Genomic DNA, 24,155 nt, shown 5'->3' with positions numbered 1-24,155 from the left:
TAGGGAGTTTGTTGTTGATGGTGAGCTTGCAAAGAGGGCAATAGGTGTTATTTTACAAAATGTTTATCCATATGTCATTGTTTCTTATTGGCAATTGCATGGCTCATTGTCTCAATAACTTGGTTGAAAGATATTGGAAAGCTCCCATGGATAGAGCGTGTCATTGATAATGTAAATTTGATGGCATCATTTGTGCAAAAACATTAGTTCTTGCGCCATGAGCTCAGCAAAAAGTCAAATAAGATGCTCTTGATATATTCTGAAACCCGATTTGCATATAATTTTCTTCTGGTGGGTCGATTGAGCACATGCAGTGGTTCTTTAAGACAACTATTTATGAATAATGAGTTTACCACTTTGCTACTTGCTGACAATGTCGAGGGATAGAATGCAAAGAACTAGTTGAAAACTTACATGGCATTTGATGTTGGCTGACCTATTTATTTGTTGGTATTAATTTATACCTATATATTTTGGGTCTCACCTCCTCAGTCAGTATCATCATCCATTGCAGATTCCTAGTGCATGTACTATTGGAGAGAGGGAGCCAATGCCGGTTTCCATACAGCTAGTGACGCATTGTTGTAGGTGATTGTCTTGTGCTTGGTATACGGATTCCATTTCGTGAGCATATCTCTGAGTCCTCCCTTTGCTGTGTTCTTTTGTTTTTTTTCGTTTTCTCTCTTTTGTTGTGTAGTCTATTACACAGTACACCAATCTTCTACACTTCCATTATTGCACCCACTTGTCACATGGCTTTGTACTCGTGAAGTTTATTGCCCTTCCTTAGCTCCAACTACACCTATCTTCTAACTTGGAAAAATAAAAGATCCCACCAGCATCCTAATTAGGTGACTTTAGAGATCCTCTAAATTGCATAGTTGTTATGTACCACTTATTCGACTCATGGAATATCTAGTCAAATTTTCTAGTGTGTTGTGTCAGAGGTGAGATTTATTCTCAAATATACACCTTTTGTGAGCCTTTACAAACTCTACCTAATATTTCCAAATTGCAATATTGGAGCTAATATTGCTATTGAAGTGCACATTTCCTTCAAGATTGATTTATGATGGATATGTGGCTTTATCTATTGTATCCATGTGATGAATGTACAATTGTCCATGCTAGTGACTTTTTAAGCTTAGCATAGTATCACTATTGTTTACAAGGGCTTTTGTTGGCATTATGATCTTGTGGTGGTGACATGATTTTTTATTATCAAATGATACTAAGTTAAGTTTTTGTTGATTTTTTTCTATGATGATAAATTGTAATTTTCTAAGAACTTAGTATAACTATTTGGAATTGTGAGTCTTAGAAATGAAGCTTTCTTTTATACATATCTCTTATTAGGTGTTTTTATGCACTTGGATAGGTAAGAAAAAGTCTCTGTGAAGGTGTGTCCTTTTCACCTTGGTGTCCTTTTATTCCATGTTCTTGGTTTTCTTTTAGCAAGATTATTCTTGGATGAGTATCAAATTATCTATCACATACACTAACAGGATGAGCATCCGTTTGATTGTTTTTTTTTTTTGGAGTAGGAGATTGAGAATGCATTTTTGGCTTGACCTTGCTTAGGCAAGTGCCTAAGGAGATGATGGATTGGACAATTCATTCTTGAGCTATTGGCATCTTATCAGTAGCATGCTTCATTGCATCTTTTGAGGAGATTATGATATCAAGAAGCATACCAGAGAGACTATTGGAGGGTTGGTTATGTCAGCTCTTTATGAATCAATAGGTTTTAATCCAAAGGGCCTGTAACACTCATTGACTATTTAGGGCTCTATAAATGAAACATCATAATGGTTACAAATCATGGTCTTTACTGGCCCTCTTGATGCCATAAATTTTTTTTCACACTCTAAACTCACAAGAGAACATCATCTTCACCTTATGGATCCTGTCCATCGTTCTTGCACATTCCAGAACCAAAACCTCATTGTGCTTCTTTAGATTTTGAGAAGATATATGGTTAGATATATTGAAGTGTCCTTGGAGGGTATCATGTAAATATTGGGATTTTGAGAGTAGTGGTGGAATGTTTGTTAGCCCCCTTTTTTTTATTTTTCTAAGTTGAGCTTTTTTTAAATAGATAGATCTACTAGTATGAGAGGCATCATGTTGCTCATTCTTGAGTTTGAGGAGCTCCTTGATGTGGAGTTTGTAGTTGACAAAGTAGTTTACTTTGGTAGGACGAGAGCAACTTTAGGCCTTTGTTGCAGCTATGGAGATTTTTTGGAGAGCATTTGGTGCTTTAGTTAGTTGGCATAGGTCGTATGGCTTATTGGATTAGAGGCTTCATGATGTCTTCTGTTGGGTTCCCCTTGGGATTGTGGTTATATATATTGGATGTCATGTAGAGACATGGTGACCGTGGAACATGTTTTGCTAATGAAATGTTTTACCTACTCGTTTAAGTCTAAGGGGAAAAAAGCAATTTCTATTAATAGTTTGTTGAATACTTTTTTTGGGGCCATTTATATGGTGTTTCACTTAGAACCTACCCAAGGATGAAACATTTTGTGCTGAAATGCATAGTGACAGGGAATGGCCATTTTTTGGCTACCCATTCCATTGTTGGTTTCCCTATCGTTTCCATTCCGTTTCCTTGTTTTAGCTCCCTCTCGTGTAAACAAGAAAGACAATTCTTGTTTCATTCCATTTTTCGTTCCGTGTTTTTGAAATGCTTTCCAGGTAACTATGCTGAAATGCAACATTTTGAGGGTGAAATATATTATGATAGATTGACATTACTTCATAAGAGTAGTTAGCACCTCTTTTCTTGAGCATTAGGCAACAGTTCCAATATTGGAGCTATATAAAGTTTTCTCCAGTTGGGAGAGTAGTGATTGCCAACTAGGTCCTTCTTGCAACCATGTGGTCTAACACTTCTTGCCGGGCATTTTCTAGGTCATGCATTGGTTGGATGAAACGTCTCATCATGAACTTTATTTGCTCAGGAGGGAATGTATGTTGACCAAGGTAAAGGTGACTTAGGAGGCTATTATTTAGCCTAGATCTAGAGGAGGGTTGGGGATCATAGACCCAAATAGTGATCATAGACCCAAATAGTCCGAATAGAGCCTTATTGGTAAGCTTATTGTTAGTGGGTCTTCTTCAAGGCAAAAAGGGTGAAGAAACTTTTGTTATGATGGCTATAGTCTCTTGCATCTATAACTTGGAAGAATATGTCATTCTAGCATTCATTGGATTTTTATAGTAGATCAGACCAAAGACTTGGGGAGGAGCGTTGAGGTTAGATTTTTAGTACCCATCAATAGAGCTTCGGGATTTACTTTACTTGGGTCTCAATAGTTACCCATGACCACATTCGAAGAAGAGGCAACAGCCTTTTTTCCTCAATTACTCTACTATTTGAGATTGGAGTCTAGCCATGCTCTTGGACAGAGGCCTTATCTTTCATGGGGAAGATTTTCCTTGTAAGTTGCTTTCTCAGTGGGAGATTAGTTTACTCTCTAGACGTTACCTTAGAAGGTCTAGAGACAAGAGTACAAGGTCTCAAAGGTAGCAAACTAGCTTTCTTAGATGGGTCCTTCCGACACCAAAGAGCGATAATGCTCTCGCTTGGTTCCTAAGAGCCAAGTGCACAATACAATATGCACAAAAGAAAGATACTTTTTTTGAGTCCAAGATAAAGGAGGAAGAAATACCTTGGTGAGGGTTCCTTGGGACTTGTTGGAGAAGGCAAAATTCCTATGACGTTCACATAGGCCAGGAGTTTCCTAAGAGACTTACATGATGGTTTTTAAAGTGCAAAGCCTACTGGTTGGAAGCATGTGTGTGGTCACTAGGGTGAACGAGTATATATGAGTAGATGAGTACACAAGTGGATGGATGGGAGTGAACCGAGTGAGTGTAGGAGAGTACACAAGTGGGTGGATGGGAGTGAACTAAGTTCGTGTGGGAGTATGAGTAGAAAGTGTGTGGTAGTAGGGGATATGAGAGGTGTGTGGGAGTGTGTGATAGTAGGCTGTGTGTGTAGGAGAAGTAGATGCATGTGGGAGTAAGTGTGTGGGAGTAGGAGTAGGTGTGTGTAAAAGTGGATCTGTGGTGTTGTTTTTGCTTCAATGACAAGCATGATGAAACCAACTTCTCTCTTTAGATAGGTTGGTAAATAACCTGATTAAGTATTAATTATAGGAAGCATAAAATTCACGTAAATGAAAAACACACATTTTACCACTTTAATCTTGGATATTGGACACCTTGTTGGTTCCAAAACCAGCGTCTCTTACGGTATTTCTTTAATTTATGTTGTAAGTGAAAGAAGTATAACTGAGATCCTTTGATCTCCTTTGCTAATCCAAGTGCCTCTTGTTGTCAAAATTGACCAACAAGTCTGCAAAGCAATTTGCCCCTTGGTTTGCTTGTGGATTGGCCTTGACCTTGCTCCTTGAAAGACAAATTTAGTCCCAATTTGATATTGGTTGGCTGGCCTCTTGATTTCTTAATTTCAGCTGTTGGAATTTAAGTCCTAGATCCTCAATTTTGAGCATGTATCGTGAGGTGGATGTCAAATCCTAATTTTTGTTGTTGTAAATCAGGGTTTAAAGCAGAGACTGATTGAAATCTCTTTCTTTGATGGCTCAAATTGTTAGAAAATGTTGAGATAACTGGAGAAATGGCTGGAGTGAGAGAATGTTATAGAGAGAAAATTTAGATTGGAAATGTTGAGATAATTGGAGAAATGGTTGGAGCGAGAGAATGTTGCAGAGAGAAATTTCAGAGTTTCATTGCGAGAAACGTTGAAAAGCTACTCTTACCTTGCTCAAATAGCCATGGAAATTGTCACCTATAGCTTAGGATCATTAGAAAGATTGTTATCCCCTCTTGTATGCTGTCATTTGTGACAGAACCCTGGGTTGTCACTAGGTGGTGATACTTTTTACAGTTGCTTTTCTTATTTACTTATATAAATATTTTATTTTTCTTTTATTTTGTTGTTGTCGCTTCTTACCCCCAGAGAGCCATTGGGACAAATTGGACTAATGGTTTGTCTAAGCCTTAGGAGCGGTTTCATATTGAATGGGCACTAAATAATAGAATGCCAGTGGTTTGGGACTGTGTGCTTAGTCATTGGAGATGGTGTAGGACAATGAGCTTGGACAAGATAGAAGATGCACATGTGAGAATGCTCATGGAATAAAAGTCACCGTAAGTGAGCCACATTACACTTTTTGATATGGTCACAATGATAAAAGTTGCTCAGAACAACATGAGGAATGCAAGGTCACCATCCCTAAAATTTAGGGAGTTATTGTTTTTGGACCCTAGAATTCGTTCGCGCCATTATCTTCGTTTTTGCACAAGGATTAATTCTCTGGTTTGTGGCGAGGTCAAATTTTACACCAATCATGGAGAATTTTGGACTAGAAGGTTTAAACGGGAAATTTGATATATGTACGCCATGTGGCACACATTCAAAAAGAGAGAGAGAGAGCATTAAAAAAAGCGTAATAAGCATAAGGGGCAGATGGGAGAATGAAGTTTTGAGGAGCTGAGGGCAGAATGTTGCAAGAAAATCAGCCATGGAGAGTACTTCTACGTCTCTGACTCAAGTACGGAGGTAGAGCTTGCTCCCTCTGATCAACTCTCTCTCTATTCTCAGAGGAAATGCTTCGCATGATGGGCTGATTCCATCGAAGGTACAATTCTGTGTTTTCTTTGAAATTCTGCACATGAATCATTGAGTATTGGTCATAGAAAATGTTGGACATGCTGGATAGTAAGAACAATGAATTCTGCACATGCTGGATAGTAAGAACAATGAATTCAAAGATCTGCAGACTGCAATTCTGCACAAGAATCATTGAGTTTTGGTCATAGAAAATGCTTCTCTAAAAGGGATATTGATCTGGACATGTTGTACTGTTCTTATGCAGTTGGGATTTACTCAGAAGAGATAAAAACCAACTATTCACAGGTTATGTATTTTGGAACATTATTATTTTTGTAAATTTCCATCTTTTAATTGATAAAGAAATACCAAGAGAAGAGTAGTCTTCAGGGCCAATCTGGTGTTGAGTGAGGGAGTGAGGTCTTTGCTTATGTGTGTGTGTGTGTAAAGACCAGGTGTTAATTGAAGGAACTACCTCTTTATGTGAGTCATAGACCGGTTTCAGTTGTTACTTGCTCTTGGAGGGCTCCAAACTGCTGACATATGATGTAGGATTGATCCTTGTTGGCTGCAAATCACATCAGTAGCCTCTCCTTGCTTTCCAACAGCCTCGTCTTCCACAATGGCTGGAATAGACTTCCACTGGTCCCCAAAAACGTTTTTGTCACTTACATGGACAAGTTTTACCAAGTGGCAACCTTCTAATCCCATTTTTTGAGCATTATTCAAATTTTTAAATTAATTTTCAGAGTATTAATTTTAAAAATTAACTTAATAAAATTTTTAGTGCTAAGAAAATTAAATTTTTAGTGAGAAAATTAACAAATTGATCTATTACATATATTTTGTCCATAGAGATATAGAATGGGGAATGAAAAATGAGATCGATAAATGGAAAATGTGATTGGAATGAGCATGCTTCATTTTGAGAATGAGGAGAAAATCAAAATTTAAAAATAAAATGAATTTGTGATTTTTTGGGTTTTTTAAAATTACTTATGTTTTGTCTATAGCCACATGAAATGGAAAATGGAAAATGTCATTGGAATGAGAATTTAAATAATAGATAAATATATGACTTTTTAATGATTAAACATTTGTAACATACCTTTTGTATATCAATTGTTACCAAGATATATTGGCTTAACAATTTCAAATTAATTTGATGCTCATGTACTTTGAAAGGCAATTTGTATTATGTAAGTATTTTAAAATATGATTAAATGTTCATCTTTTTATTTAAGGGCGGCCAATGGCGAGAACTCTCTATAATTATAGTTGGGTTGCCATTGATGAGATGCCTAAGAGAAATTAAAAGTTTAGTCAAGCATTCAGATTGAGCAGAAAGCTTAGATGACTAAGACTTTTATACTTAGATGATCACACTAATTCGAAGCCCATATAATGAGTGGTTTCAGAAAGTGAAACAAGATGCTCATGATCAAAGAAATAATTCATGAATTGGTGAATCTATATAATGAAGTTGTGTAGAAGTTAAACTTGATGATTCCTAAAATTTAGGAGGTTACTATTTTGGAAGTTGCTCAAATGGAAGTTCTGTTCGTGTCAAAGACTTTGGAATTTCGCAAGGAACAATTTTGTTTTCAACAGCTATCTCAAATTCTTAACATTTAAGAGATTTTAGAGTAGAAAGTTTGGAAACTCTCATGTTGAAAAGAACTCACAGCCATATGCTTTGTACTCTCCTATCTATCTCTCATCCTAGAAGCACTTTTTACTTAGCTTAATCTAATCCAAGCACTATAGAAGAAAGTGAGTTTTTTCTTGGAGTTTGCAGAAGTTAGGGTTTGTAAATCCTAATTTTTAAATTTGCAGCAAATTAGTCATTTTGTATATGGTTCATGCACTTGATGGGTAAATAAATTCGTGTAAAGGAAGAGGGGCTGGTTTCCCTCTCAACGTGGTGTCGACTCCTCTCTCTCTCTCTCTCTCTCTCCTACTTTTCATGGTGATAATTGATTGAATTTGTTAAATTCAAGGTATTGTCATTTTTACGTTCTTCCTTGTGCTTATAGTATTAAATATCTCCATAGACCACAAGTATTCGAAAACTCTAAAAGCACACTTTAAACATCATATTGCATGAACAATGCATGATATATTAAGATCAATCGATATTGCTTATAAGACTTGAGTACCCACAACCAAGAAAGCTCTAATGATTAAGGACTCCAGCCATAATTTATAACTTTTGGAAGATTGATTTGCATATCATATCATCATGAAAGAGTTAGGGTCCAATTGGCAAGGTCAACAATATATACAAAAAAAAAAAAAAAGAGATATATGAGTCATAACTCAAACTACATACAAACTATAGTATTGAGTACTCAATAGACTATCAAAAAAATACTAGTAATTGACTATTGAAGGTTGTAAGGCTACTTGAAGATGTTGATGATAATATTCGTAAGACCTTAAGGCTCATCTCGCATGTCATTGGTGCCCTTCTTTATTGCCTCTTGATCTATCTCCTCAGTCTCTCAAGTCTTGAATTTGTCCTCTTGTATACTCCTTATGCTCCATCTCCCATTGAGTAAAGGGATTGGCCTTCACAATATCACTCTTTCAAAGCATACGCAAGTTTGCACTGGCGTATGCAAGATCACTGGCCCTCTGCACACCAATGTTGTTCCTCTTCTTGGAGGCAATGCGATTGTAAGAGCTCCACAGTTGTTTCAAACAAGAGGAGTTAATAGTCTGGGTCAAAATACAAATTGTTGGGTGTTGAAGCTTAGGGTCATCATATCCATAATCCTTCCACCACAAGGGACCGTCTCTAGTGAACTTGTCCAATTGTGCATCACCACAATGAAATGAATCACAAAAACCTTGAAGGTTGCAAGATGGTTTTGCACTAAGTGCCTTGTCTCAACATTAGGAACCATGCACTCCAAGGTGCATCTCTAGCCATCACAAACCTCCTTGTTATATTTCTATCCACAACCCTAGAATTTAGGGTTCAATATGTATGCAGTTGAATACAAAGGAGACACATACACATTCCATTTTGTGACGTAGAAGGTGGATCTCGATTCTCATTTGGCAGTAGCTCCTCTAGGCGCTCAATCGTGTGCATAGCCTCGTAGACCTTATCAATACATGGTTGCATAGCATTTACAAGGCACAATAAATGCATATAATGGGCTGAACCATGGCATCAACCCTCTTCATCTCATCCCAAAACCCCATGTTCTCATCTCTACCTATGCATGAGATCCTTGTAGAAATAGTAGCGAAAGGGGAGCTCTTGAACACTATTGTACTTTCTCGAGTGACCAAACATTAGGAAATTGTAAGCAAAGCAAATGCCAGAGTACTCAAAGAGAATCTTATAAGACTTCTTTGAGGACTCATGGCGAACAAATTGATGGTTGAGCACAAAGATCACCATCTCAACCCATGAAAGCTTACCAATATCCTTAAGGAGATTATTCAACCAGTGAACCACGCAAAAACAATGTGGGGCTATTGACCCTCAAGTACAACACCAATAGCTATTTGTTGACTCACCATCTACCATGAATGCTACCACATTCTTTAGCCCAACCATCTCCATATATCTATGCACTCATGGGTAGAGTACATTGGTACTCTTGCCTATACTTGAAGCATGATTAGATGAAACAAAGTACATCTTACCACAAGAAGATGCTACTACTGGTCGATGAATGGATCTCTCGTAGTTGTTACTCCATCCATATGTGATTAGTATCACACCATGGTGTGTCCAAAGCATCTTTATCATCTTTGCAGCCTACGCAACCTTGCGTTTCTTCCTCTCCAATTCAATAGCAGGGAAGGTCTCTAATGATGGTGCTGCATAAGTGGTCTATAATCTGTATCCTTCTTTAGCATTGCCTTGAAGAACTTTGGCCTAATTGAACACAATGCACATCATCACACATGCAAATGTGCACACAATAAGTTATAAAACTAACATGTAAATATTGCGTAGAAAGATAAATATCATTATCAAAATTTGATCCATTGACAAAAGAGCATTTACTATTTTTAAAATTATACCTGGCAGCATGAAAGGAAATGCTATTTGCATAGTAGTGAGCTACAGTAGCATTGGTCTTCTCTTGCTTTTGTAGATTCCATGAAGCCTCAAGGGTACCGTGTTGTTATATGTGAGATGTGGCAAAGTAGATGATAGGCCATCCACCTCAAATCAGCTTTGGACATGAGAGGATGAGGGTGTAATTGTGGTTGATCTTGGAGTGATGCATTTGTTGTTTGTTGTGAAATATGTGTGGTAGGATCAATGACCACACAGCCTCGATAGAGCCAAGGCATCTTGATTCCTTGCATGTGCCTTGAACTCTTGCATCTTAGCCGTCAATGATATGCAAAAGCGCTCCTCTTTTCCTTCCTCTTCCAAAAAATGATCTCACACCTTATCAACTCCACTCTTGCGCCCATGATGACATAGCTTGCATGTCCATTGACGTGCTCTTCCACTTCATCTCACCATGATCAATCTTAGGAGGGTTCCACCTAGGACCAATCTTAGGTGTCAGTTTGCCCCTAGGACCATTAATTGGCCATTAAGTGTCACTGGTGACACTAGGGACTAGGCATTAATTTATGGATTAATGCTTGTTCAAGGGCTGATCTGTAATTTCTGCAGTAAACCCTAATTTACAGCAGCAATTAGGGTTTAGCAGCCACCTTAGGATCTGTGCCAGAGATTGAAGGCTCAGGGACTGAAATCAGCAGCTGATAATTGAAGATTATCAAGGGATTTCAAGAGCTAGCCCATCCCGAATTGATTTGGGGCAGCATTTGGCTAACCAAGGGTCAAATTTGAGAAGAAGTCCTGGGTGAATCAAGGGGCAAATTACCCAAAAGGCTTGCTGGTCATTTATGACAGCAAGAGCAATTGGTTAGCAGGAAGAGATTGAAGAATCTCGGGTTGTACTCCTTCCAATTGAATGAAAGCTAAAGAAATACCGCAAGGGGCGCCAATTTTGGGGCCAATAGGGTATCTACTGTCCAAGAATGTTATGGTAAAGTGTGTATTTCATTTTATGTGCATTTATTTATTGCTGTAATTAACAAATCAGGTTATCACCACCCATTCCAAGAAGGAAGGTTGGTTTCATTCAATGTTGGGTGGGAGCAATGGTAGCCATTGATGATTCAACCTCGATGATGAGTCTCAAGATAGAGCGAGGCTCCATGGGGTGAGAGCGCTCTTAGCTGTGTGTGTTAGAGGGAGGGAGGGAGGGAGGGAGGGACTGTTTGGACAGGCAAGTTGAGGGCTGAGATAGGGGGGTTATGGTGGGTTGAGACTGAGTAGGAGGCAGAGCAGAAGATGGCAAATGCAGAGCAGAGGCGAACATTCTAGTGCGGTGGAAAGCAATCAAAACCTTGAACAGCAAGGAATGTGGTCTCTAGAATGTTCGAGTGCCGGAACATTCTTGGGAGCATTCTCTGGAACATTCTAGCCTTTAGGAGCGCGTCTTGTCCCTGCTCATTATGAAATGTCATTCTAGTCTTCAAAGCCTATGTCCCGCCTATTCCAGGTGGTTATGATTTTGTCAATGCTCGTAAGTGTAATAGCTTAGGCTCTCTTGTTTCTTGACTAAGATTCCAAGGAGAGAAAGGCTTACTAGTTTGAGTTAAGAGTTGAGAGTCATTATCTAGACCATGTTTTTATAAATTGAAAGATGTGGACATTTGGACCAGTCCATATCATCAGATTAGTCAAAATGAAAAGAGACTTAAAGCCTTTAGAAAACTCTTGTGGAAATTGTCAAAGTATGATGGGCCTTCCTTGTACCTTGTTATTATCTTAGAAATGTCCTTGAGATGTCATCAATATAATATTCTTTTCTTGATTTCTTTTTTGTTATCCTACATATAGGCTCTCCTCTTTCCTAAGTAATATTTCAAGTACATAAAGGCTAACTAGTTTTAAGTACAGTGGAGAGTCATTATCTAGACCATATTTTTACAAATTTAGAGAGATGGATATTTGGGATGATGTAGAAATGGACCATAGTTGTCAACAAAGTATGTTTCATACCTAAACAAAATATGCTACGTAAGAAAAGTCTCATCAGTGCCATAAATAAATGAAATAATGAAAGATAGCGAAAAGATATATACCAAATAAAATGAAATATCCTTCTTTACTAAGCTGTTCCCATTGCTTTGACCTATCTTTTTATTGCTGTCTTGAAATCTAAACAATAGCTTCCATTGTTCTTATTCTGCCTTAGAAGTTGTATGAGGTTATCAATCTCTATTCAAACCTTTATATTTTTTTACTTTCATGGGATCACTAGCCCCATTTGTTGTACATAACACAATTCTTTCCAACACTCCCACATTGCATTTGATTGGACTTTATCAAAGTTAGAGATAAATCTTCTAGCCTTTGCCCCTCCCATTGATATAGTGTCCACTACATCACCTGATTTTCCAGATTCCTGAGTATCCTTTTGAAATTGCACATGACCCCCATATAAAACCCACTCTTGAAAGAAGTTCTTCACATTTCTTGGTGCAAATGTTTGTTAGTTTTATTTAAAGTAGAAAGTCATTACCTAGACCATGTTTTTATAAATTCAGAGAGGTGGATATTTGGATGAGTTTATATTGTTCAAAATGAAAAGAGACTTAAAGCCTTTGGAAAATTCTATGGAAATTGTCAAATTGTGACACTTTCATCCCTTTTAGCTGGTGGCTGTTGGGGACAGCCCTTGCCACCTCAGGCATCTGTTGTATTATACCTCTCGCACTCCGTTGTATCATACCTCGCATACTCAATTCGTTTGTTGAGTTCATTCATTTGTTCTTTATGATTTTTATTTGTTAGTCTTGTGGTTGTTTGTAAAGGGTCTATAAGAGCGCACACAGACCAACTCTTGATGTCCCAGCCTTCCTCACCGAAGCTTGCATCTTTGGAGGCCGAACCCTCTCATTGAGTTTTCTCATCCATTAGCAAGAGTGTGAGAGGATAATATCACAATGACATGATGTGCGAAAGTTAGCCACATGCATCAAGTGATCCATAGCTCTCATGATTTTCACATTTTTGTGCAATAGTCTAAGTCGAGCTTTATAAGTTGTAGCACTGTGTTGCTTGCCTTGATTATGTCTAAGAGTAGTAATCTATGTTTGTAAGTATCCCAACTTTTGGTGATGCCTTGATTTGTATCTGGAACAGGGGCAAAAATTTGACCCTGAGCTCGATTCAACTCTCCACATTGAACTGGCAAAAGCAAATTCACGAGCAAAGAGACCTCATTCAGGTATTTAAGACTTGCTCCTTTTAATTTGGCTTTTATTTCCAATCTGTTGATATTTTTTGAGACAGTCTGCAGCTCCATTGTTTCACTCATCATTATCTTACTTCTTTGCAGATGACAGAGGTCCAAGCGCATTGGAGAAAAAGTTTAGGGGGTCCTTGGGAGTTTCTGGAGGCTATCCTGATACAGGTGCTGGCTGTTGGAATCTGCTATTACAATGTCATGGCACTCTCATGCTTGTTTTATTTTGTTGAAGTGCAGACGGTTATGATTTTGTATAAAGTAAATCAGTGGCACTGTGTTCTGATAGTTAGATGCATATGCTTGAAACACAGCACTTCCACGCAGAGGTTAACATCACTGTTCACATGCCAGGAATGGTGCACTCCGTATACAGCGACCTGCACGGGTATCCACCTTCACAAAGGTCAACATGAGCACTTCTTCACTGGCATTGACTTTGTTTTCCACATTAAAATTCTGATTGCCTGAATAAACATTCTAATGAATCTTATTCTAGTATACTCGCAATGATGATTTTGTGTTCTGAATCTTTATGGGCTTTCCTTAGTAACTGCCTTCTGTTGGCTGCTGCATGTTTTGATTTGTCCAAACAGCGGCTTGGTAGGGGCGTACACAATTGCAGATGGAGTTTCAGGCATGATGATGGTAGAGTGTTGCTGTTATTCTTTGGCCTTTTATCAGTTGAATATGACTGTGTTCTTCTGTTACCTGGTTCTTCCTTTCAGCACATGAATTATTCGCCTTTGCTTTTTGATGTGGCCATATGTATTGCATTTGTTATCGCTATGCAACTGCAAATATAAGTTGCACAATCTGGATTGAGGTTGTTAACTGTACCCTTATGTTCTAGCTTGATACTAGAGTACTATTGCATCCCTTCAGACTAAATCTGAATTGAATGATGTCATGATTTATGAATTATATTGGTTGATATCTGATGCAGATGAAATAGGCTAGTCATACACATTTTCAGAACTCCCCAAGTAAATAAGGCTAATGAGAGAGCACATAGATGAATGTAGAAAGAGGTTAGCAAAGGAGAAAAAGAAAGACTCTGGCTTGGCTGTTCAAGTAACATCAGCCACTTGGTCTTTGGATGGTGATGCTACAACCAACTTGGTTGAGGAGAATTATGCATTTCTCACTTGCAGTTATGATACGTCTATGGCTGATTCAGCATTTAATGCTGCTGAGACACAGTATACATAGTATTTTGATAGTGGGGCATCCAGGCACATCGCTTCTTGGAAGTGTTTGTTCACATCCATGCAATCAGCCCTTGCTGGGAAGAGAGTTTCTTGCACAAATAGCTCTACTTATGATGTTTGTGGCTTTGGTACAATTGTGATCATTGCTACAAATGGATCAGATTTTCAGCTTATGGATGCATTGTTTGTGCCTAGATACTGCAAAAAACCTTCTTTCAGTTTCAGCTTTTAATAAGTAAGGTTTCAGGTCATCTCTGATGATGATAAATACATTATCAGAGATAGAGAGCTTGATTATGCTCTTGCATATAAACTGAACCAGCAAATAAACGAAATACTTATTGAGCAAAAGAACTATAATACTCTTGCACGATAGATGACACACAAAAGGTTTCAAAGGTTGGTGCCCCTATCGGTATTTCATAATCATGTTTTAGGATTGATGCTAAGAATAATTATTTTATGACTAATTTTCAAGCGACCTGTTGTTAGAAGCTAGCACTCTCTTAATGCCAGAGATTCCCAGGTGTCTTGCTTTTGAATCATATATTTGGCATCTAGAATATTGAACTTTGACCAAATACGCGACAAATGTATCTGCTTACATTCAAACAATTGTAATGCACTTGAATATATGTTGCTCTTAGTCCAATTGATTTGCAAAAGTGAGATTGTAGGTGCAAACTTGGTTCCACACTATTGTGCACTGTAAACAATGTGATATTACGTAAATCTCAATTCAAAGTTGATCAGATTTACTACATGAAGCCTCACTTTTCTTCATGCATTAATCTCAACACTTTGCCTTCACTTTTGCATACCCAATTTATTGTGAAATTGAGTAAATTCAGACTTGATTTGTTGCCATGAAACTATTAGCTTATTCTTGCTCGAAAACAAAGGGAATTGCTTAGATACTTGCTATACGTATTCTAATTAGGTTCTATGACAAAAGATCTAGTCTTACTTTTGTATTCTCCAAATTAGTATAGATGGTTGTATTTTAGTGATTTTATATTATACAATCGATTTATGGGTGACAATGACATTATCTTTCATGTTTGTCTCAAGCCTACTTTAAATTGATAAAAAAGGCAAAGAATGCTTCAGCTTTCCAAATTTTAAAAATGGCAACGAATATTTGAACCCGATTTTATGGAGCATTTGCTTTGCCAGTTGTCTTGCATAGTCCGCATTCAATCCCACATTGTTCCTATTACAAATAGAGGGATTACTTTCACATTGTTCCTTGAAAAAGTGCATAAGGCTCGATGCCTTAGAGGAGAATAGAGAATCTTGACCTATAGTACTCTAATAATATGTTTTGATGGTATTTAGATGAAGAATAGTGTCATGCCTTGTTGTAAATGGAGTTGTAGAGCTGCCCATGGATTCTGAGGAGAGAAGATTAGTTGGTATCCTAGCTCCACTCACGTTATTGGCTCGTGCTTTAGGTCTAAAATATGCAACTTTTGTAGCAAATAAGAGAAAGATGGATATCTCCAAACTTGGGGTGCTCAAGGAAAGAAAGTGAGGCTCAATCAAAATTCAAGTTTGAGTAAGGGTTAATTAATCAATGATGAATTAATCACGAGTGAGCTGCTCACATGTCGAAACATGAGCATGGGGCTTGTTTTACAACTTAAGTAAGCTACTTATGGGTGAAACTTTCAAATAATCATTAATTCTACGGTGTGAAGTTGTTTCTTTTGGCTTGTCCTTGTATCAAATAGCTTGTATACTTGTCCATTGCATATTGATATTAAATTTTTCATTGTTGATCCAATGTTCACCATGCCAAGAGCTAGGGATACGAAAATTAAAGTTTAATTTAGTTGAAAATCTTGATGAAGTTTAATTAAATTAATAAATTTATTTTTCATTTTGGTGACAAATAATTATGCATTTAGGTCTATCCATTGATCTCAAGATATATTGAAGATAACAAAGAAAATTGCAACTCCAAGTATGGAAGACCATTCGGCAAAGAGAGAGGGTCATTGTCAAATTCATTGGGCAAATAAAATAACAAAAAGGTTTCCAATAGTTAGGAGATTAGTTTTGAATAAAAACAATGCACTTAGGGTGAAGGGGCCAATAAAGTGATGTCTACTAAAAGGAAAATATATCCTACTGCAATTGAGTGACAATTTCATGAAAAGATAAAGCTTTTTAAGCTACTTATACAAGGATATAATTTTTTTAAAATTAAAGATAAGCTTCATGTGAGTCAGATACTTGAGCCATGTAATTTTTTAAATATTTTGGATTTTGTAAAACCTTAAAACAGTGCATCCTTGAGTGTCACTTGAGCTCTTATGAAGGACAAGTATATAGTCTATATGATGCAAGGGGTAGGGCAAAATGAACAAGGTGTAATGTTAAACTTTCATTGAATTAGAAATTGTGTGATAAGTTACATTGCAAGTTTTGCCCAGTGGACAACTTTTAAATGCCAAGCAATCCCTTTATTATGAAAACAAGCAACTATCTTGTCATTAACATAGCTTGTGGCAAAAAAGAGAGATTAATGTAATTAGAAAGATAGTCTTGCCATTTATAGCTCTTTTTCTTTCTTCTTAGCAATCTCTGCACCTATCATTTTTGTTGTTAAGATTTTTTTCTCTCTCCTCTTTCTCTGCTATGAAGAATACAAGTGCAATATGTGTGGAGGTTGGAGCAGAAACCTTTCCTTTCTCTCAAAGTGGGGAATCAATTGGGCAGCTCCAAGTCTCCATTACCAATATGTCTTGTTGCTGATTTTAATCCAAAATTCATCAGAATAGATTATGTTAATACAAGAGGTTGAGATTCTCTTTTCTCCTATGAGATCTCAAGTCTTGTGCACTTTTTGAATAACTTGGTTAAGAAAAAAATGATTTTATTACCTTTTTATTGCAAGAAATTTCTCTATTTGTGAGAGGAATATGTAGAACTGCATAAGGACTATGTAGGATAGTTTTCAAAGTAGATGCCCTGTGAATTTGGGCTTAAATGTTGATTGGCATTTTTGGAGTTTGGTAAGCTAGAATGTTTATATGTTTTTTTTGAAAAATCCATGGTTGTGAATCTTCAATGAAGGTTTTTAGTGATTTGAGCAACTATAATGAGTTATGCTTTGAGAAATTAATGAAAATTGAGCCAGTTTAACTAATGTATTCATTAAGAAATTTCAAAAGGAATACCAAGCTTTGAGGGGCTTTTAAAATGTCGTATATGATGGAGAAGAACTCTAGCTCCAGTTATGTGTGGATTTAATTTGGTGAATTTACTATTGTATTGAATTAAGTGTTTGCTAAAGATGTGGTTTATTGTCCTGTGGGTTTTTCGAAGATCGGTGTCTTGGTTTGGTTGTTAGGACATCACCATCTTTTTGAAGGATGTGTGCTTGTGGTCATCTTGAGGAGAAAACATATATATTTTGGCTTGATGTAATCTAATCATATCAAGATTTAGAGATAAACAATAAAAGGAAATACATAACAATGGTAATAGGAGTAAGAAATATGAATCCGGTCTTGAAAGACACTCAAGATATCATGGTTTTACAAAATTATTTCAGATAGCAAAAAATGATTGCTGTGAAGTTTGCCACCTATAATGCTAAATATATAGGGAACTTCAATTTAGGAGTATGTTCGTCTATTATGGATAGTAATGTTTTTTAAACCATTTATGCATCTAGATTATTTCTGGTAGGCTGTCGATGCTACTACACTCGCCAATGTTGGCATGTGAAGTGCAATTGCTTTTTAGCCACTTGGACAAGGCGTTGTGGGGGATTTTCATGGGCCATAACAGTTTGAAATATAAACTGGCATGTTGATAACATTGGCACACCATAGTTACTAGAAATGTTTTGTTTTATTTCATGTTTAAATATTTTGTTTTATTGGCTACCTTGAGATTTTGAAAAATACTATTTAGGATAATTATAATTACTATATCTGAATATTATTATATGAAGAAAATAGGGCCATAAATGATAATTTTCATTTTATCTAAATCTTAGAGTCAAAAGTCAAAAGTCTAAAACATAAATATTTATTTCACCTACTCATTTAGAATTTAGCATTCACAACTTAGAAATCACAACATATAGACTACAACATGCATATAGTATATAATGCAAAGTGAAAGTGAAAATTGATGTCCATGAGTGAAATCCTTGTGGGGAGAGAGAGGCGTAAGGTAGAGAAGGTGTTACGTCCTTTGATATTTGGATGGGCGCTAATAGCATTGGTCATAGTAGTTATGAGGTGACTTAGTGCATATGCTCTAAGGATACTTTGGGGCTAAGATAGATGAGTTCTATTTGTAGGACTCAAGGTCTTGTTGTGCACATTCATTGTGTAATTACCGCTTTTGGACTCTTGGCTTGTTGGCTGACACATTTGTATACCAGGATGGTGCGGGTTGGTGATATTGGATGCCAATTCTTGGGATGTGGTCGTTGACTTGGAGTGTTGTTTGGCTTTATGGTTGGGAGACGAGTTTGATGTCTAGTCCCTTATATTCATCAATATGGTTTGTGTTGTATCTCGTGTGTAGGTTGGATACTTGGGGACAACATTTCATTGGTATCAAAGCGTCAACTTGCAAGTTGGCGCAAGATCGGATGATGTGTACAAATCACTTTTTCTCATGGAACTATCATGACTTATGCTTGACAGGTACACTTTTATTTTATTTAGAGTGGCATGGGACATTACTAGTAGGAGGGGAATTGTGCACGGAGAGCATGTGTTGTGGGTGCTAGGTATAACAAGGTATGTTACTTGTTTGGTATTTATGCTCGGTTTCAGGTGATGCTTGTGCATAAGGATTTTAGTGGTTCTAGTGATTGGAGTTCGAGAAGCTACCACTCGAGGGCTATGGTAGATCGTCATTGGTAGCCGAACTATTGTGGCCCATGTAGGCATTAGTAATTTGGTGGTGACAAGGATATTTAATTTTAATGTGATCATTGAATTTAATGCGAGTTTTATATTTAATGTTGATTGCTAGATTAATATATTATGTTGATGATGCTATTTAATGTTAATATCACATTTAATGTTGATTGTCTTATTAACATTTAATGTATGGTGAGTTCAACTCAAAGGAGTTTGAAGACTTTTATAAGAGCAAAGGGATTAAGTGTCAATTGATGACACCTCATACACCTTAGCAGAATGGTGTTGTTGAATGCTAAAATCATACTATTGTGGACATGGCAAGATGCATACTTAAGGGCAAGGGATTGCCTAACCATTTTTGGGCAGAAGCTATAACTATTGCAGTCAACATTCTCAATTGGAGTTATACAAAGGCTTGTAAGGGCAAAACTCATCACAAGGCCTAATCAAAGACATGCAACGATAATTAGTTGATATGCGTACTTTCTAGTTTTCATTTGTGTCGATAGCCATGAGGATATTGCCTTTGTGTCGATAGCCATGAGGATGTTGCCTTGTTATTTCAATTTGATCCCTTTAAAGGAAAGAATAATAAATGTAATGAGATCAACATTGACTCATGGTTTGCTAAATGGACGGCTTATCTTGATTTGTATTAGTTTGATGATGCTCAACGCATTGGAAAAATGCAAGTTATGTTATGGAGGGAAGATATATAATTGGTAGGTGAGGCTATGTCCCATGTTGGAAAACATGGGTGGGTTTTCAATTTATTCTTCAGAAATGTTTTGTAATTGATGATCCTATTGAAAATTTTCGTAAATTATTTGAGCTCGATATGGGAAAGAAGGCCTTGGATGTATATTCATAGAATTTGTTAGAAACATACTCACCCCCAGTATCTGTTCTTATAGCTTTTAACTTAAGCCCTTTCTATATGGTAATAAAAACATGAAACCTTTTAAAGGCGCCACACTTCCTTTTTGCTCTTTAATATATATATCCATGACTTTCTATTAAAATCATCATTAAAAGTGACAAAGTACCATGCATCCCCATGTGAATTAACTGGCATAGTGCACACATTAGAATGTACTAAGTCAAGAGCATTGGACTTCTTAACGACACTAGAGTAATAAGGAGACTTTATATGTTTTCCATATATTGAATCCTTACAAAAGTTGAGACTAGAGCCTTTTACATCAAATCTCCCTAAGGAGAAGAGAACTTGAAGGTCTTTTGGGCTCATATGGCCAAGTCTTTTGTGCCAAAGTTTCATTTGTGAATGAACTTCAGTATCTTTCAAATAACTTGCTAGGTAATGCTTTACAATGCAAATAATACAAAGTCTCTCTTTTTATGCCTTTAACAATTAGCATGGAGCCCTTGTGGAATTTTCAAGATCCACCCCCAAGGGCAGTAAAATACCCTCTTGCATCAAGCTGGCTAACTGATAGTTGACTTTTCTTTATGCCAAGTACATATCTGATATCTTGCAAAATCAGCTCTTGACCATTTTTAAGGGCTAAGTGAATGGTACCTACACCCTCGATTTCACATGCATAATTGTTGCCTAAGTAAACCTTGCCTAGGCAACCTGCATTGTATTCAAAAGATGACTCCAAAGAGGGAGTAACATGAAAAGAGACACTGTTGTCCACTATCCATGATTGAGATAGCCCATCATGAGATGAAAGTAAGGCATCAATTACCTCCTTTTTAGTGATGTGCAGGGAGTAACATGAAAAGAGACACCGTTATCCATTATCCATGATTGAGACAGCCCATCATGAGCTGAAAGTAAGGCATCAATTACCTCCTTTTTAGTGATGTGCATATCGCTTGCTGTTGTCATAGCATCTACATCATTACGTGAGGCTGCAACAAGTACCTCTTCAATGTTAGAGAGCTCTTCAATGACCACACTAGATGCAAGATTTGCCTTTGCAACTTCTTTTTAGGGAGAGCTGTCATCATATTTCTTGTCATCCTTCTTTTTCTTTCCTTGTTGTTTCTTTCTTTGTTGCTCTTTCTTGTAGTAGCGACAATCGGGCTTTTTATGCCCTTTATGTCCGCATTGATAGCAAGTAACATCCTGTTGTTTGCCCTTGCTTTTACTCCTGCTTTTGCCTTTATTTCTTGCATTACCCCTCTTTTTTGACTTGCCTCTAAGATGATAGTTTGAACCACTGCTTTCTCCATTGGACTTTCTTCTAATCTCCTCATTGAGAATATAGCCCCTAATACCATTGAAGGTTAAAGCAGGGGTGTTTCTCAATGAAACAACTAGAGACTCCTAGCTATCAGGCAAAGTCATCAACAAGAAAATAGCCTTCAATTTATCAAGAAAATAGCCTACAATTTATCATTGAAGGATAAATTGAAGGGTTGCAAACCAGAGTCTTGCAAGTGGCGCAAAATCCTTGTGAAAGCACTCAAATGCTCTGATGCTGGCTTAGGCTCATCCAATTCCATGTTTACAAGCTTGCACATGAGATGCACTTGATTTATTGGAGTTGTATTTTCATAAGTGTCCATCTACTTTTTCCATATGGCGTAAGTTGTATCAAGAGGCTTAATGTCTATAAGTACATTAGATACATCCATTTTTAATGTATGCAATGGCCTTCTTGTTGAGTCTAGCCCAATCCTCATTTATCATAGCTACAGGCTTGACTTCCAAAAAAGCATCATCACAATCCTTGAGAAACAAAATGCCTTGCATCTTGTCCTTCCACAAGTTGAAACCAGTGCCATTAAATCTCTTGATTTCAAGAAGGGATTTAGTATCACTGCTGCTTGAAGCATTTGCAGCCATTTTTCAGCAATGCACCCAAAGATCAATACTACAATTTATGACAGCAAACAATGAGTTGAATAGTCGGCTAATATCAGCCCAAATTTTCAGTCAACAAGACCAAGGTTTAGTCCAAGTGCATGTACAGCAGTAGAACAAATGACTTTCAACAGTATAACTGAAATTTCAGTATATAATCCAAGCATATATCACTGCCAGGTGACTCCCACTTCAATAGTATCACCAAAAGCACATCTACAACAATCCAAACTAGTGGGCAACCAGGCTTGATGACTGACGCAAGTCGTGTGTAACAGGGCGACCAGGTTAACCATTGCGCGGTGGACTAACAGGCCAGGCAGACTGGGCTCGATGGGCTGATAGAGCCAGATGACAAACGGGCAGGTCAACGATTTGAAAACTTTTTTTAATCTGCAAATTTTTCTCTCCTTTCTTTATCGGGTCTTCACGTACACAAGCACACAACACCATTTTGGTTGAAATTTTGGGGGTTTTCTTGGATTTGGGAATTGTGATCCAAAACAAGTCAATCTGACCAATAAATTGCAAAAATTGTGCACATTGGCATTGAAAATTTTGGGGCTTTTCTCATATTAGTGAAATTTTACTTATTTGAGTCAAATTTGTGTACACGTTTTGAGCTGAGAATTTTGGGGCTTTTGCAATACTTTGGAAAATTTTGCTAATTTTGTCCAATTTTTCCTCTCAGGATCATGTACTAATGTAATTGGGGCAGATTGGTCGGTAAAACTTTGGGGCTTTTGCTGAAATTTGAGAATTTTGGGAACATTGCTAAAGCAATCTTGGTGCTATAAGCAGTGAGATTTATCTCCCACTCGTGAGATTTTGAAGAAATTGCAGAGAATCTTGGTGTTTCTTGTGTATCAGAAGTTGACTTGGTCACATATGTATGCAGTACACATGTTGGGCAGCTCCCATTGAGTTGATGTATTGCTGAATAGTCATGTTGCAAGTCTTAGTGATCATTTGAAGATTTGAAAATGCAATTTTTTTTGTCGATTTTGTGCTCGATATATGGGAAATGTTGACGATTATGAATGAATGCATTAAAATGGCATAGGATCATGCCACATTTTATGCTAACCAACATTGTACTCCTTGAGAGCTCTAGGAGGGCTTGTGCGTTTACCTTAAAGTCCTAAAGGACTCTAATTCGATGACTACTAGCAAGTGTTATAAATTGGAGTCCTTTGACCTTCGGAAAATTGAGTTCACTTTGTGTTGATATTTATCTTGAGTGCTTGACAAACTTTTAATTTAGTTGTTTATATATAATACATAGTTCATATTAAATTGGCAAGACAATTGCAACCTTACAAATGTATCAAGTCATCGTGATATATCTAGGTCCTATTAAAATTCTCATACATCACTTCGTATGTTGGAGCTTTGGATTTTATTTCCCTAATTATATATCTAGGGTCTATTGAAATTGCTTCACCTCTCCATGCATCATAGGAGAAGGAAGTTTTGTTCACATGGCTAATAAAAAAATCACAATATTCATTAAACTTTTAAAAAAGTTTACTTTGGATCCGATATTGGTAGAAGAAGGGAGTTTAGTCCACACTATTGATAAGGAAATTGTAATATTTAGTAATCTAAAAGAAAAGCTTACTTTGGGTTATGTGTCAATCTTTCTAGACATTTGAAAAGCTTTTGTTGTTCAATGTGATACATGTGGGAACAACATTGGTGTCTTTCCAATGTTTGGAAGACTAGGTTGTGACATATGGGAGTATAATTTTACAGTGTGCATTAAAAAAATTGCAAGTTCATGAGAAAAAGGTGCTTTAGGGGCTGATTTTGTTGTGTGCATAGATCATTAAACTTTATTATATTTTCTTACTTAGACTAAATTATCTGAGAAGCATACACGATTGGCAAATACCTTATCTGTTTTTCTTACTTAGACTAAATTACGTGAGAAACATACACGATTGTGACATTGACATTGCAGTGAAAGTAGTTGAGACTTGCTTTTGATAGCCAACTTTGAGACATGATATGGATCACTTTGTACACATGCATTGTATGTGAAAGGTCTAGTTTGATCAATAGAAGGCACGGAGTTTGTTCCAGCCCTTTGCCTATTCTTGATCAATCGTGGCATAACATAGCCATGGATCTTATCTTTGATCTTTCAAGAACACCTACATGCAAATAGATTCATTTCATTCTAGCGAGAAAAAAGAGAATTGTAGCTCACATGGCAAGCTTATTCATGCAAGATATCTTTAAATATTATGGCATGCC

At 37.0% G+C, this 24,155-nt stretch overlaps 1 protein-coding gene across 3 annotated transcripts in view; it reads left to right on the top strand.

Moving 5' to 3' along the window:
- LOC148031603 (uncharacterized) overlaps positions 1-24,155 on the top strand; it is a 42,690-nt gene that overhangs the window by 10,666 nt on the left and 7,869 nt on the right. For all 3 annotated transcript variants that reach the window (XM_087685187.1, XM_087685185.1, XM_087685186.1), the window contains 4 exons: positions 12,849-12,933; positions 13,045-13,119; positions 13,306-13,357; positions 13,548-13,599. In XM_087685187.1, the coding sequence (XP_087541313.1) occupies positions 12,849-12,933; positions 13,045-13,119; positions 13,306-13,357; positions 13,548-13,599 (264 nt within the window). The remainder of the gene's footprint in view (positions 1-12,848; positions 12,934-13,044; positions 13,120-13,305; positions 13,358-13,547; positions 13,600-24,155) is intronic.

The sequence above is a fragment of the Lygodium microphyllum genome, chromosome 9, assembly GCF_053477565.2.
Source record: "Lygodium microphyllum isolate KBCC chromosome 9, Lygodium_microphyllum_v1.1.10, whole genome shotgun sequence".
Taxonomy (NCBI): domain Eukaryota; kingdom Viridiplantae; phylum Streptophyta; class Polypodiopsida; order Schizaeales; family Lygodiaceae; genus Lygodium; species Lygodium microphyllum.
Note: the sequence above shows the minus strand (reverse complement) of the source record. Positions and strands in the feature narration are given on the sequence as shown.